A 14781-nucleotide genomic window follows, 5' to 3' on the forward strand; every position below is an offset into this window, starting at 1 on the left:
TCCAGGTGCCTGAAGGTGTCCACCATCACATCTCTATAAAGGTCCCGCTGCGGAGCGTCCAGCAAGGCCCATTCTTCCTGGGTGAAGTCGATGGCCACATCCTCAAAGACCACCGAGTCCTGAAACATCACAAACACCAGGGTAAGCCAAGCACTGTATTTCCCCCTGTGAACAAATGGCTGGGTGAGACTGACAGTCCTGGGGAATGGAGAATAAACAGGCAGGTCACACAATGCTCTGTGTTCTCTCTAGAACCTGGACATCAGAGTAGTCCCCCGCTGTCTGCATATGCCACCTGACTGGCAGTAACTCCCTCCTTAGACTGAGCAGTATTTCTAACCCATAGAGCTCATCTCTAGTTTGACTAAGTGTGGATTCCCTGGCATAGCCATAACTAGGCCGCAGCTGAGGTCAGAGTCCAGACAGACAGGACTGAGCACCCTCTGCAAAGAGAGAATTCTGCCCAGCCCCCTGGGGGACATACTGGATGCCCTCTGCAAACAGAGAATTCTGCCTGGCCTCCGACCAGAGGAGATGCTGTGTCTGAACTTTGGTCTTAGTTTAAAGATTAAGTTTACCCCTTGTTACATTGGCAACACTTAAATATAAAGAAAATATAGTCTCTGGAGATGGAATTTTTTAGGAGGATTGGCTTCAATGAAATAAAAACCATAGGAAGACTAAGAAAGGGACCTTTTCACAGTGCTAAGCTGTGAGAGGACCTCTGCCTCAGCCTCTCTCTTTTTCAGAATTCATTTTCTCATGTTCCTGCTATCTTTCTGCATCCAGTTTGCAAAATCTGGTGGCCGAACCAGGGACCTGAAAGAAAAGGCAGTCTCTTTCTCTGTGTGTGTGTGTGTGTGTGTCGGAAATGAGGAAACCAAAAGATAAGTCTTTTGGGGAAAAATTTCTTCAGGCAGAGTCATGAGGATTCCCTTATCCCTTGGAAGTCAAGGGTAGAAGCAGAAAAAGTTTCATGAGGAAATCCTCTCCCCTTGGAAGTCAAGGGTGGTGGTGGTGTTGTTGTCAAGTACAGGCAAGTTGCAGGCAACTCATAGCGACTCTATGAAGGAGAGTCCTCAACACCTGAGTGTCTTTCATCCTCTCTCCAGGTTCACGGGCTTCCAGAGGCAAGCTTTTACGGAAGTGGATGCCACCCCTGCTTCTAAGCTGGTTTTAAAGCTCCACCCCACTCTCTGTCCTCACTGGGCAACCAACCATTAACGCGTATGACACATCAGTGTCACAGTGTTCAGCCTCACAGCAACCACAAGTTACCGTTGTACAGCAACTTGTACACCAGGGCTATGCAACCTAGAGGAATGTCTAAACAAAAACAGCATCTTACCATCCTGGCACCCCCAAATGCTGGCAAACTCCGGGCCCCAGACCCCCAGTTCATCTGGCAAGTCCACTCTGCCAACCACTATGCGGGGCAAAAAGAACACCATAACTGCCCAGAGCCTTCATACCTGCCACTCCTCAAGGAGCCAGAGGCCACGTTCAAGTCAAGGGTAGAAGCAGAAAAAAGTTTCATGAGGATTCCCACCACTTGGAAGCCAAGGGTTGTTGTTGTTGTTATGTGCCGTCGAGTCGTTTGCGACTCATAGCAACCCTATGTACAACAGCCGTAAACCCTGCTCTATCCTGTGCCAACCGCACTGCCTCTGACACACCCATCCCAATTACCCCAGTCACTGAATCAATCCACCTCATAGAGGGTCTTCCCCTCCTGCACCATCCCTCCACCCTCCCAAGCATGATGTCCCTCTCCAAGGACCTGTCCCTCCTTACAACATGACCAAAGTATGTCAGACGAAGCCCCAGAATCCTTGCCTCCAAGGAGCAGCCTGGTTTAACCTTCTCCAGGATGAATCTGTTTGTTTTCTTGGCAGTCAATGAGTATTCTCTCACCCCTTGAAGGACAAAGTCAAGGGAAGAATTAGAAAAAAAATTCATGGGGACTTTCCCAAGTAAACTGCTTAAAAAATTCACAGGAAGAAGTGAAAAAAGAGCCATGGGGAGCACACCATCCTCTGAAGCTCAATATATTTCTCTCTTAAAGGAGCTGCTTAAGAGCTCTGGGGTAAAAGTGAAAGAAAAATCCTTTATGCACTTGTTTAAATGTATTAAAAAACTGTTGCTGGTTTAAGCCAGTTGGTAGATCTCAATTAGGTTTAAAAACTTGGCATACTGTTATAAGAGATTTACAAAGAGCACATCAAAAAGAACAAACTCCTATTGCTTTTTGGCCAGTATTGGCTTTGATATGAATAGTAACAATGTCCATGCAGGATTGTACACATAATAAAAAAATTTTGCAAAGAGAGATGGTTGAATCTTTGCATGAATATGAATTAAGTGATATTACATTAGAGGCAGTTAAAGCTGAAGGCAAGAAATAACCTTTTGTCACCTTTAGAAAGAGCGTTAGGAAGACTCAATCCTGAATTATTATATTCTCTTAATTGGCATGCATTGACCCAAACAGTGCTCTTCATTGGCAATTACTTACAATTTGAAATATGGTTTAGCAAAAGGAAAAAAAAAGGTGCTAGGTCTCAAAGCAGAAGCCTGTAAATGTTTTTGTTGATTGTTTCATTTTTTGTTTAAGTTTGTTGTTGTTTCCTTGTATTAAGTTTAATGTAATAATAGTTTTTTTAATAATAGTTTTGAGCTTACATAATCTGATAATTTTTGTAAAATAAAAAAGAGATATAAGAATGAAGCTAGAAGATGAAAAGAAAGCAAAAAGTAAGTAACAGAGTGAAGACAAAGAAATAAATTATAAGCTACATAGATAATGTGATCTAAAAGTTTAGAAACAGGTAAGAAAGAAAATGTAATTTTGTTCCCAGGGTAAATGTAAAGAACAGAAGTTATAAAAAGATGTGTCATAAAAGTCAAATACTCTTGATTCACTACCTTAAAATCCAAAAAGTTAGACTTTCTAAAGTGTTAAGAAACCAAGCAGGTTTTCCTAAGCATAAGGCCATATTCATTTTAATGGAGAAGTACCTCCGAGACCAGGCGCAGGGCAGAGCAGTGGCCCCTAACAAGAAACTAGAGGCTTTACAACAGAGTTGTCTTTAATATCCAGTGAGCAGAGGCTGTCCCATGGAAATAAGATCCCTAAAGATACCGTAAGATTGACTCCAGTAAGAACTAGTTTAATAAGTAAAGGAATATTTGTATGTATCAGAGTGGTAGATTCCATTTATAATGAGGAAATAATTATGTCTACTTGACAACATCCAACCTTGTTAAAAGGCCAGAGAGCAGCTCAATTACTGCTCCTGCCTTATATAAAACAAAGGGCAGCTCCAATAAAAAGACAAAGACGGTTTGGCAGTACTAGGACTAGTATCATTGTAATGATATCTGTAAAATTAGAAGGATATGAAATTCAAGGATTAGCTGAGGCTGGTGATGATTTTACTGCTACTCATCACTGGCCTGGTGAGTTACAATTAAGAGATGTCTTTGTTACTTTTATAGGAATAGGAACTCTGACAGGAGTAAAACACAGTGAATATATGTTACAATGTAAAGGACCTGAAGGACAGATAGAAAAATTAGAGCCTTTCATTGCCAATATTGCAGTTACATTATGGGGAAGAGATTTGCTAGCTCTGTGGGGAGCCACATTGAAAACTCCTACAATATCAGAGCAGGCTAAGCATATGATGTTAAACCTGAACTATCTCCCTGGTAAGGGATTAGGAAAGAAACAACAAGGGATGGTCAGCTTCAAAAAACCAAAAGTTAATCATAGTAGAAGAGGATTAGGCTATCCATATTTATAACGAAGACCACTGTTCTATGCTTTGCCTTTCCAATAACTTGGTTAACTGATAAGCCGATACGGGTTTAATAGTGGCCCTTAACAAAGGAAAAGAACTACAAATTATAGAACAAAGAATTAATGATGCCCATTTAAGTCATACAGACATGGAAAAATCTGTTACATTAATAATGATTCATTCTCTACATTCTCATACTGGTATTTTATATCAAGAAGAAAAAATATTAGAATGGTTATTTCTGGGAAATAAGTATAATAAAAAAGCTAGTTATGTTGAAAAAAATTTGTGATTTGATTATTGAAGGACAACTATGGTTAAGACAATTTTGGCATCTGATTCACGTGTAATTATAGTCCTATTTACTACTTCCCAGATTAATAACTTATGGAAAATTTCTGAAAATTGGCAAACTGCTTTTTCTAATTACAAAGGTAAGATTTCTAATTCATATATGCAAAATAAATAATTACAAATCATTTAAAAGAACCAACTGGATTCTATCATAAAAGGTGAAAACTTATCCCCTGACAGCTAATACTTATTACACAGATGCTAACAAGATGAGATATGCAGGTTATACTAACGGTAAGATAATTAAGTAATTAAAACTAATTTGACTTCTGTTCAACAGGTTGAATTATATGTTATTGTTATGTTATTGCAAGATAAACACAAATATTTTTCAAAAAAAGAAAACATTAAACATATTACTGGTATTTATAATCCCCAAAGACAAGCTATAATAAGAAGGGCTAGTGGACCTTACAAACCATGGTGAAAAAACAAAAAGGGAGGAGATGGGATTAGGATGAGCAACAACTCCTCAACCTATTTTACAAAAACCATTATTTATTTTAAATTTTTTTAAATTCTAATGAGAAAAGAGAAACTCCAGCTCAAAGACATTGAGTATTACAATCAATCAAAGAGCTGAACCAGCACATATATATTTGAGAGAACTTCTAACTAATGAATAGAAAAAGGGATTTGTCATTCACTAGGGTCGAGGATTTGCTTCTATTTCTACAGGCACAGAAATGCTGTGGGTACCATCCAGAAACGTGAAACCCCCAGGTAAGCCAAAAGAAGCCATGATTCGATGAAGACAGAACTGTGGAATGGATGAGTCTGATGACCTCAGAGAAACAACAAAAGAAAAGACTGCTACCAGAGACCAGGAAAGTGGAGACGCCGACTTGGGGTCAGATGAAGAAGGAATAGCAGAAGGGGGGAAAGTGATTAAGAACACAGGGCAACAAATATCCTCCAAGAATTTGTTTTTAGCTATTCTTGCTGTATTAACCGATGTTTTCTTAAGTTACTAAGAAGGAGGCAGATAATTTAACTTGGACTTGCAACAAATGTTCTCTGTACACTGGTTTATATTTTTCTGTTTTCCGACTACCTAATAAGAGTATATTTATATATATTTATAGTTTACATCTAGGATTGGGTTATGGCTTCCTGTTCATTTGGGTCCTAAATGGCAGTCACCTCTTGAGATGATGCTTTTGGAGCACCTTGTGAATCAGTTATTAAAAAGAAGCAAGAGGTTTATTGGAGCATTCATTGCCGCTGTTTTAGGGATCATAGCCATAAAGGTTGCAGCAGTTACTGCTGGAACAGATTTGCATCAAAGTGTTCAAACAGTAGATTATTTCAAACAATGGCACAGTGATTCTGTAAAATTTGGTCATCTCAAGGACAAATAGATTCTGAAATCAATTCTCAATTAACTGACTTTAACAGTCAGTAGTTATGATAGGTGATCAGATCACTAACTTACAGAGACAACTGAAGTTAAAATGTGACTGGAATACTACTCAATTCTGTGTGACCCCTGTGGTACAGAATAATACTGAGTGGCATTGGGATAAAGTTCACAAACATATCATTAATCATGGTAATTTAACTGATGAGATATTAAAGTTACAAGCTCAAATTCATGATACTTTTTATGAACAATTGATAAAATTGAGTAATATTGATTTTCTGGAAGAAATAACGGAAGGAATCTCCAATCTTATTCCCTTTGATCCTGTAAAAATTTTTGGAAGTTTTTCTATAATCATGTTTTGTCTTGTTATTCTTATTTTTGTGTTTTTATGCCAAGGGTGGAGAAGGCAAAGAAAAAGAAATAATGAAAAAAGGAAGAGAAGCTGTATTTATTTGATGACTAAGTGATGCCTCTTAGTCCAAGTATAGGTTTCGCATTAGCATGATTAAATGTTCTGGGATTCCCATTCTTCTCAGAGTCAGCCACAGTTTGTTATGATCCACACAGTCAAATGCCTTTGCATAACCAATGAAATACAGATAGACATTCCTCTGGTATTCCCTGCTTTCAGCTAAGATCCATCTAACATGAGCTACAATATCCCTAGTACCACAACCCCTTCTAAACCCAGCCTGGACTTTTGGTAGTTCTCTGCTGATGTGCTGTTCCAGTCGTTTTTGGATAATTTTCAGCAGAATCTTGCTTGCATGTGAAATCAATGATATTGTTCTGTAGTTTCCACACTCCGCTGGGTCACCTTTCTTTGGAATGGGAATATAGATCTCTTCCAGTCAGTTGGCCAAGTGGTTGTTTTCCAGATTTCTTGTCACAACTTGGTGAGCACATCCAGGGCAGCATCTGTTAGCTGACATACGTCAATTGGTATACCATCTATTCCTGGGGCCTTATTTTTTGCTTCAAAGCAGCCTGAACATCTTCCTTCATCACCACAGGCTCTTGCTCATATGTTGTTTCATTAAATTCTTCTGTGTCTGCCAATTCCTTTCAATACAGTAAACTGGGCTGCTCCTTGGAGGCAAGGATCCTGAGGCTTCATCTGACATACTTTGGACATGTTGTAAGGAGGGACCGGTCCTTGGAGAGGGACATCATGCTTGGGAGGGTAGAAGGACAGCGCAGGAGGGGAAGGCTGGTGCAGGAGGGGAAGGCCTTCTACGATGTGGATTGATTCAGTGACTGGAGTATTCGGGATGGGTGTTTTGGAGACAGTGAGAGTGGCACAGAACAGAGCAGAGTTTAGGGCTGTTGTACATAGGTTCGCTATGAGTTGCAGGCGACTCGACGGCACATAACAACAAGTGATGCCTAATCAATTGGGGGGAAATGTGGATTCCCCAGCATAGTGACAGCAGGGCCACAGCTAAGGTCAAACTCAGGAAAAGAGTGCATCAAAGATGCGTTCCGTCACCGTACCTTTTCAATCTATATGTGGTACAGATCATCCAGGAGGTGGGGCTTTATGAGGAGGAATATGGCATCAGGATAGGAGGAAGACTCATCAACAGCTTGCGTTATGCATATGACACAATCTTGCTTGCCAAAACTGAGGAGGACCTGAAGTGCTTGTTGCAGAAGGTTAAGGACTACCGCCTTCAATACGGACTGAAGCTCAACATCAAGAAAACAAAGATTTTCACCACTGGGCCAAGTGGCACCATCATGATAGATGGTGGAGAGGCTGAGATTGTCAACAGCTTCAGCTTGCTTGGCTCCACAATCAACAGTCTTGGTTTCAGCAGCGAGGAAATCAAAAGATGAATTGCACTGGGAAAATCTGCTGTCAGGGAACTCTCCAGAGTACTGAAGAGCAACAGTGTCAGTCTGGAGAGTAAGGTGTGCCTGATCTAGGCCATGATCTTTGCAATTACTTGTTAAGCATCAAAAAGATCAAAAAGGGCAATGGCTGGGGATGACAGATGGAGAATTGATGCCTTTAAGCTGTAGTGTTGGAGAAGAGTTTTGAACATACTACTGACTCCTAGGAGAATAAACAAGTTCATCCTGGAGAGGGTGAAGCCAGGCTGCTCCTTGGAGGCAAGGATTCTGAAGCTCCATCTGACATACCTAGGCCATGTTGCAAGAAGGGACCAGTCCTTGGAGAGGGTCATCATGCTTGGGAGGGTGGAGGGACAGCGCAGGAGAGGAAGAGCGTGGGTAAGATGGATTAATTGAGTGACTGGGGTCATGGGGGTGGGTGTGCTGGAGAGGATGAGATTGGCACTGGATAGGGCAGGGTTCAGAGCTGTTGTACACAGGGTCGCTATGAGTCGTAAGCAACTTGACAGCACATAACAACTGTAGGAGCTTAAGGAATTTGTGAAAACAAGAGGATCTCCACAAGAAATTCCAAGGGGAATTCCTACACAGAGAACCCAGGGGAACATGGGTGGACAACAGTAACAAGACACAACACAGCAAAAGGCAGTGATGAAACTGGGCCTGTCACTACTCACACATAATGGGAATAGCTTCAGTGGAAAAATTAAGAGTCACAGAATAGATAAAAAAAAACCAAAGCCATCAATATGTTGCCTACAAAAGACACATCTAAGAAATGAGAAAAAAGATGAGACTGAAAACCAAAGGCTGGAAAAAATACACCACGGAAATGGCATCTACAAAAAAGCAGGATCTCTGATAAAACAGACTACAAAATGAAAAGCACTATACAAGTTAAGGAGGGGCTGTTGTGTTCTGTGCGGCTGAGTCACCTACGATGCACAGCGACCTGATGGACAGCAGCTCTGAATTCTGCCCTGTTCTGAGCCAAGCTTATTAATTTTGACACACCAATCCCTATTTCCCCAGTTACTGTATCAATCCATCTCATCCGAAGTCTTCCTCTCCTGCACTGTCCATCCACCCTTCCAAGCATGATGTCCTTCTCCACGATCAGTCCCTCCTGGCCACATGCCCAAAGTATGTGAGACGGAGCATCAAAATTCTAGACTCCAAGGAGAAACTTGGTTTCACCTTCTCCAAGACAGACCTATTTGTTCTTGGCGATCATGCTATGTCTAAGACTCTTCTCCAGCACCACAACTCAAAGTCATCGATTCTTCTTCTGTCCTCCTTAGTCACTGTCCAGCTCTCTGATGCATGACAAGTAACTGCAAAACCATGGCCTGGATTAGGCACACCTTAGTCTCTAGACTGACATCGTTGATTTTCAGCACTCTGGAGAGGTTCCCGACAACAGATTTTCCCAACGCAATTAGTCTTTTGATTTCCTGACCGCTGGTACGGAGAGTGTTGACTGTGGATGTGAGCAAGCTGCAATTGTTAATAACCTCAATCTCTTCTCCATTCATCACGATGCTGTTAACTGGCCCAACGGTGAGAATCTTTTTATTCTGCTGTGTCATCACAGCAATCTTTCTATACTGACGACAGAGTACGCTTTAACTGTTAATCACCTCAAACTCTTCGCCATCTATCAAGGTGCTCCTAACTGGCCCAGCAGAGAGAACGGTGAGCTTTACTCCATCTTGAAGACTACAGTCCTTGAGCTTGTGCAGCAAGCGCTTCAGGTCCTCTTCAGTTTCAGCAAGCAAGGCTGTGTCATCTGTGCAATGTAGGTTGTTGATGAGTCTTCCTCCAATCCTGATGCCACATTCCTCCTCATAAAGCCCTAATAAAAGGCACAATAGGTAAGAAGACACAACCTTGGTCAATGTCTAGGCACCAAATAGCAGATGTGCAAAATACAGAAAATAACAGTTAACATATATTTGAAGAAAGAAATAGCACTAGAGTACTTGGAGACTTTAACACAGCACTCTCACCAAAGGACCTGTAAACTAAAAAGAAACTTAAATATGCAGAAGAGCTAAACGATACAATCAGCCAGCTCAACCTTGTGGGTGGATATAGGGTACTGCGCTGAACTAAAACTCAATTCACCTTCTTCTTAAGTGCACATGGTACTCTAGAACTGATCGTATATTAGGACACAAAGCAAGCCTTAAAAAATTCAATAAAATGAAATTATACAAAGTATCTTTTCAGACCACAATGTCATAAAATTAGATATTAAGGACAAGTGGATAAAGCTTTTAAGTCACTATACCAAAAAGAACTGGCTGACAGAGAAGATTTTCATGAAAACCAAAAGGAGAAAGTTCAAACTACTCTGTAAGAAATGGAAAAAAAACAAGGTCCTAGGAATTGACGGCATACCAACTGACATATTTCAACAAAGAGATGCTGCCCCTGGAGGTGCTCACCAGGCTGTGCTAACAAATCTGGAGGACAATCACCTGGTCAACTGACTGCAAGAGATCCATATCTATTCCCATTCCAAAAAAAAAAGGTGACAGAGTGTGAAAATTATTGAACAGTAACATTAATATCACATGCAAGCAAGATCCTGCTAGAAATTATTGAAAAATGACTGCACATCAACAGAGAACTGTCAGATGTACAAGCTGGGTTTAGAAGTCGTGGCACTAAGAACACTATAGCCAATTTTAGATGGACTGTGTAAAAGCATTTGACTGTGTGAATCACAACAAATTGTGGCTAACCTGGAGAAGAATGGGAAACCCAGAACACTTAACTGTGCTCCCGCCAAATCTATACTTGGACCAGAAGTAGAACAGAGAAGGGAAACACTGCATGGCTCAGGATCAGGAAAGGTGTGTCAAGGATACATCCAATCTCCACACCTCTTCAATCTAATATGCAAAACAGATCATTCGGGAGACTGGGCTTTATGAGAGGCGGAATATGGCATCAGGATTGGAGGAAGACTCATCAACAACCTGCGTTATGCAGATGACACAACCCTGCTTGGTGAGACTGAGGAGGACCTGAAGCGGTTGCTGCAGAGGGTCAAGGACTGCTGCCTTCAGAATGGACTGTGGCTCAATATCAAGAAAACAAAGATTCTCACCACTGGGCCTATTGGCAGCATCGTGATGGAGGATGAAGAGATTGAGACTGTTAAGAGCTTTAGGTTGCATGGCTCCACCATCAACACTCTGGGCACCAGCTGCCAGGAAATGAAAAGACTTATTGTGATGGAAAAGTCTGAGCTTAGAGACCTCTCTAAAGTACTGCAGAGCAAAGATGTCAGTCTCAAGACTAAAATACACCTGATACAGGTCATGGTCTTTGCAATCACTTGCTATGCATCAGAGAGCTGGACAATGACTAGGGATGATAGAAGGAGAATTGATGCTTTTGAGCTGTGAGGCTGGAAAAGTCTACTTAATATACCATGAACTGCTAGGAAAACAAAGAGGTTCATCCTGGAGAGGGTAAAATTAGGCTGCTCTTGGAGGCAAGGATTCTGAAGCGTCATCTGACATAATTTGGACATGCTGCAAGAAGGGACCAGTCCTTGGAAAGGGACAACATGCTTGGAAGGGTGTAGGAACAACGCAGGAGAGGAAGACCCTGGAGGAGATGGATTGACTCAGTGACTAGAGCAATGGGATTAGGTCTGTCGGCGATGATGAGCTTGGCTCAGGATAGGACAGGTTTCAGAGCTAATGTACACAGGGTCACATGAGTCGCAGGTGACTCGACAGCAAAACAACCATAACACCGTGAAGACTAACTTTGTTCTCAAAGACTTACCACCACACGTGGGGAGGAGGGAAACAGCGACCGAGGGGCTTACGGCGCCTCGTCGGATTTAGTGCTCTGGCCTCTCGGCCACCTCCCCCCTCACGGCAGAAGAGCGCGGGGCACACAGCTGCTCCCTCACCAGATCACCTCTAACTCCGTGCACTTCACAAAGAACCACCCCGTTCTCCTGGGCACTACTCACCATTCTGCCTCTGCTCTCTGGAAGTCCACCTGAACGTCCTCCCTGAGCCCAGGGGGTCCCAGGAGGAGGAAGGAAGGCAGGGGAAGCAGGGCCACCAGGCACTCTGGACGCTGATGAAAGCTGGGTCCACACAGCCAGTCTCAGCAGCTCAAATTCTGACTTGTGCTGACACAGATGAGCCAGAGGGACGTCTCAGTCTCCACCTGTTCACAGAGGACAGGTCATTCCTGCGGCACAGGGGGACCTAAAACAGGACAGGACAGTGGTGAGTAAAGACAGAGGGGCAGGTTCCTGCCTCCAGTTCTCCCCCTGGGCAGACTTTCTAATAAGTGGTTTGGCTCTCTGGGGCCAGAAACTATGCCTGAATCAATTTCACCCTAATTTCTTTTTTTAAAATGTTTTTAAAATTATGTTTTGTGTGTGTCCTGTCAAATCAGATCTGACTGGTACAGGAGGAGATTGCCCCTCCGTCTCCAGCAGAGCATCTGGTGGATTCGAACCGCACCCCTCTGGGATTGCAGTGCAGCTTCTTGCGACTAGGCCACCAGAGCTCCCCAAGTTCACCCTAATTTCGTTCCTCACATCCTGCCTTGACCAATCCTTGAGTTTGGAGAAACTCGGAGGGTGTGATCTCTACAAAATCACGCACGATCGCCTCTCCTGATGTCAGCACATCGCACGTTACACAGGATCAGACTCCTGTCTTACATCCAAAATGGAAAACGCCTTTTCCTACAATATTTTCCCCCGAAATTGGGCAAAATATGGGTCTAACTTCACATTGCAAAGAGCCATTTTTGGGTGTTTCTCCGTGTGCCCTGGAGATCGACCCCCATTCACAGGGTGAGACGTAGCGCTGTCAATCCACAGGTTCGAATCCCCCAGCTGCTCCGCAGGAGAAGGGTGGGCCCTGTCCTCGCGCGCGGTTTACGGCCGCTGACAACCCGCTGGCGGGCCGGACACGGGTCGGTTCCGACTGGACGGGACACGGACACCGACAAGGACAGCTCGGGAGAGGCCGGGGCACGAGCTCACCTTCCCGCCCGGGGCGCGGGGTCCGCGAAACCCCGACTCTCCCCGCCTCCCCGGGTCCGCAGACGGCACCGACTGCACGGGGGCCTCCCGGTCAGCGGCCGGACACAGGACCGCTCGCGCGCTCAGCGAGCTGGATGTTGAAGGGTCAGCGGCCGCGGACGCAGGCGGTCTGGCCGGTACCCGGGGCCGGCGAGAGACCGGGGCTGAGCAGGGCCGGAGAACAAGCCTCAGACAGCGGACGACCCTCCCCGCGGACCGCCTGGGTGGACAGGGCGGAACTCGTCTGCCGCGGAACCAAGAGCGCCAGGAAATGTGACCCGCGACCGCCGGCTCGCACTTCCGCTTCCGGCTCCCGTGGCGCCGGAAGGGTCGGCTGTGCCCGATGCACCCGGTTCTTGTGCCTCTTTCCACTCCGTTTCTCGCTCCGTCTTCTCCGCCGGTTCGCGCCCCGGTTCCCCCACCGGTTCGTCCGCCGGTTCGCGCCCCGGTTCCGCGCCCTCCCTCCTGTCCTGGGCGCTCTCCTCCGCTGACCTTGTGTCCTCTGGCTTTAACCCCAAAGGCGGTGTCTCGAGTCTCTGCTATGCGGTGTTTATTTGGCCATTTGTGGAAAAGTTGCTGCGTCCTATAGACAGAGAGTTTGTCAAGGGGATGATTACCAAAAAAGGTCCAGGGGCCTCTTGGAGTAAGAACTAGAAAGTTCTCGGAAATACAAGAAAGACCAGGTGAAAGCAAGAGAAGGAAACTGAGGCTTATTAGACGCTCATAACAGATTATGAATGGGTCAGGACAGACTGACTCCTTTTTTATTTTATAAAATATAAATCCTCTTTTATATATCCTCTGGGGAGTGGGTTTAAACAGCCAATTAGTGCATTTTGCCACATTCCTTGAGAGTCTGTTTTTATTGTCATGTAGCCCGCATTCCTTGGGGGTCGGTTTCTATTGTTAAGTGGCCACAGCCTTTGACAAACCCAGATCTGATTGATCTCCTTTGTCAGCGTGTCCTGTGCCGTTCTCTGTCAAGTTGATTTATAAATCACCATTTGCCTTTTTTTCCCAATACAATTTTTATTTTATACTGGTTTACATACAGAGTTCATATACATTGTTTCTTCCCCACTTCCTTTACTCCCCCCTCCACCCACCAAATTGTGAGAGACCTTTTGATTTCACCCCCTGCTCTTACCTCTCGGTTCCCACCCTCCTCACCTTGGATCCTCATACACATTTTACTAGTTATCTATTTGTACAATAATGGTCTTGTTAAGTGCCTTGAGTCGCCTGTGACTCAGTGACCCTATGTACAACAGCTCTGAAACCTGTCCTGTTCTGAGCCAGTCGCACAGACTACTGAAACACCTATTCCCATTGCGCCAGTTACTGTATCAACCCATCTCATCTGGAGTCTTCCTTTTCTGTGCTGTCCCTCCATCCTTACAAGCATGATGTCCTTCTCCAAGGACTGGTCCTCCCTGGCCGTGTGCTCTAAGTATTTGAGACAGAGCTTCAAAACTCTAATCTCCAAGGAGAAAATTATTTTCACCCTCTCTGGGACAGACTTATTTGTTTTCCTGACCGTCCATGGTATGTCCAAGACTTTTCTCCAGCACCAGAAGTCATAGGCATCAATTCTTCTGTCACCGTTAGTCACTTGTTCAGCTCTCTGATGCATAGCAAGTAATCGCAAAGGCCGTTATACAGTATTTGTCTTTATGGTACTGAATTCACTTAGCATAATGCTTTCTAGTACTTCTGAAGTTAAGTAGTGATTTTCAAAATCATTCCTTCTGCATAAATGTGTGTGAATGTTTTCAAGATGGTGACTAACACTGCGATGAACACTGGTGTACAAGTCAAACACAAATAGCTCTCCATTATTCTCTGCTTCCAACAGAGATCTATGTGTCATCAGCGGTATTCTTCAGGCCGTGGCTTTCTCTGAATCCAGCTTGGATTTTGGTTAATGCAGTTCCAGTCATTTATTCATACTCTTTAGCAAGGATTTACTTGCACATGATATTAATGACGTTGTTGTGTGCTGTTGAGTCAGACCCATAGCTGATCCTCCAGCGAGTTTTCAGAGGTAGTTAATCATACAAGAGGAGCAAGGATGTCATTTAAAGACTAAGGTGCACTCGAACCAGGCCATGGTCTTTTTATTTGCTTCCTATGCTGGGAAATTCTGCTGTTAGGGACCTCTCCAAAGTTCTGAAGAGCAATGGTGTCTCTCTGGAGACTAAGGAGCATCTGACACAGGCCATGGTTTTTGCAATCACTGGTTATGCATCAGAGAGTTAAACAATGACTAGAAAAGACAGAAGAAGAATTGATGCCTTTGAGCTGTGGTGCTGGAGAAGAGTATTGAA

At 43.9% G+C, this 14781-nt stretch overlaps 1 protein-coding gene and 1 pseudogene across 1 annotated transcript in view; both read right to left on the reverse strand.

Annotated features, from left to right (window-relative positions):
* The window catches only part of LOC102846601, a 3945-nt pseudogene extending 3817 nt beyond the window's left edge, over positions 1–128 (reverse strand).
* A 12179-nt stretch (positions 129–12307) lies between these two features.
* LOC102847002 (zinc finger protein 420-like) overlaps positions 12308–14781 on the reverse strand; it is a 31039-nt gene continuing 28565 nt past the window's right edge. The window contains exon 6 of the mRNA XM_006897993.1: positions 12308–13037. Within this exon, the coding sequence (XP_006898055.1) occupies positions 12308–13037 (730 nt within the window). The remainder of the gene's footprint in view (positions 13038–14781) is intronic.

Source organism: Elephantulus edwardii, unplaced genomic scaffold (genome assembly GCF_000299155.1).
Source record: "Elephantulus edwardii isolate Elephantulus edwardi_28Jun2011 unplaced genomic scaffold, EleEdw1.0 scaffold00217, whole genome shotgun sequence".
NCBI classification, from domain to species: Eukaryota; Metazoa; Chordata; class Mammalia; order Macroscelidea; family Macroscelididae; genus Elephantulus; species Elephantulus edwardii.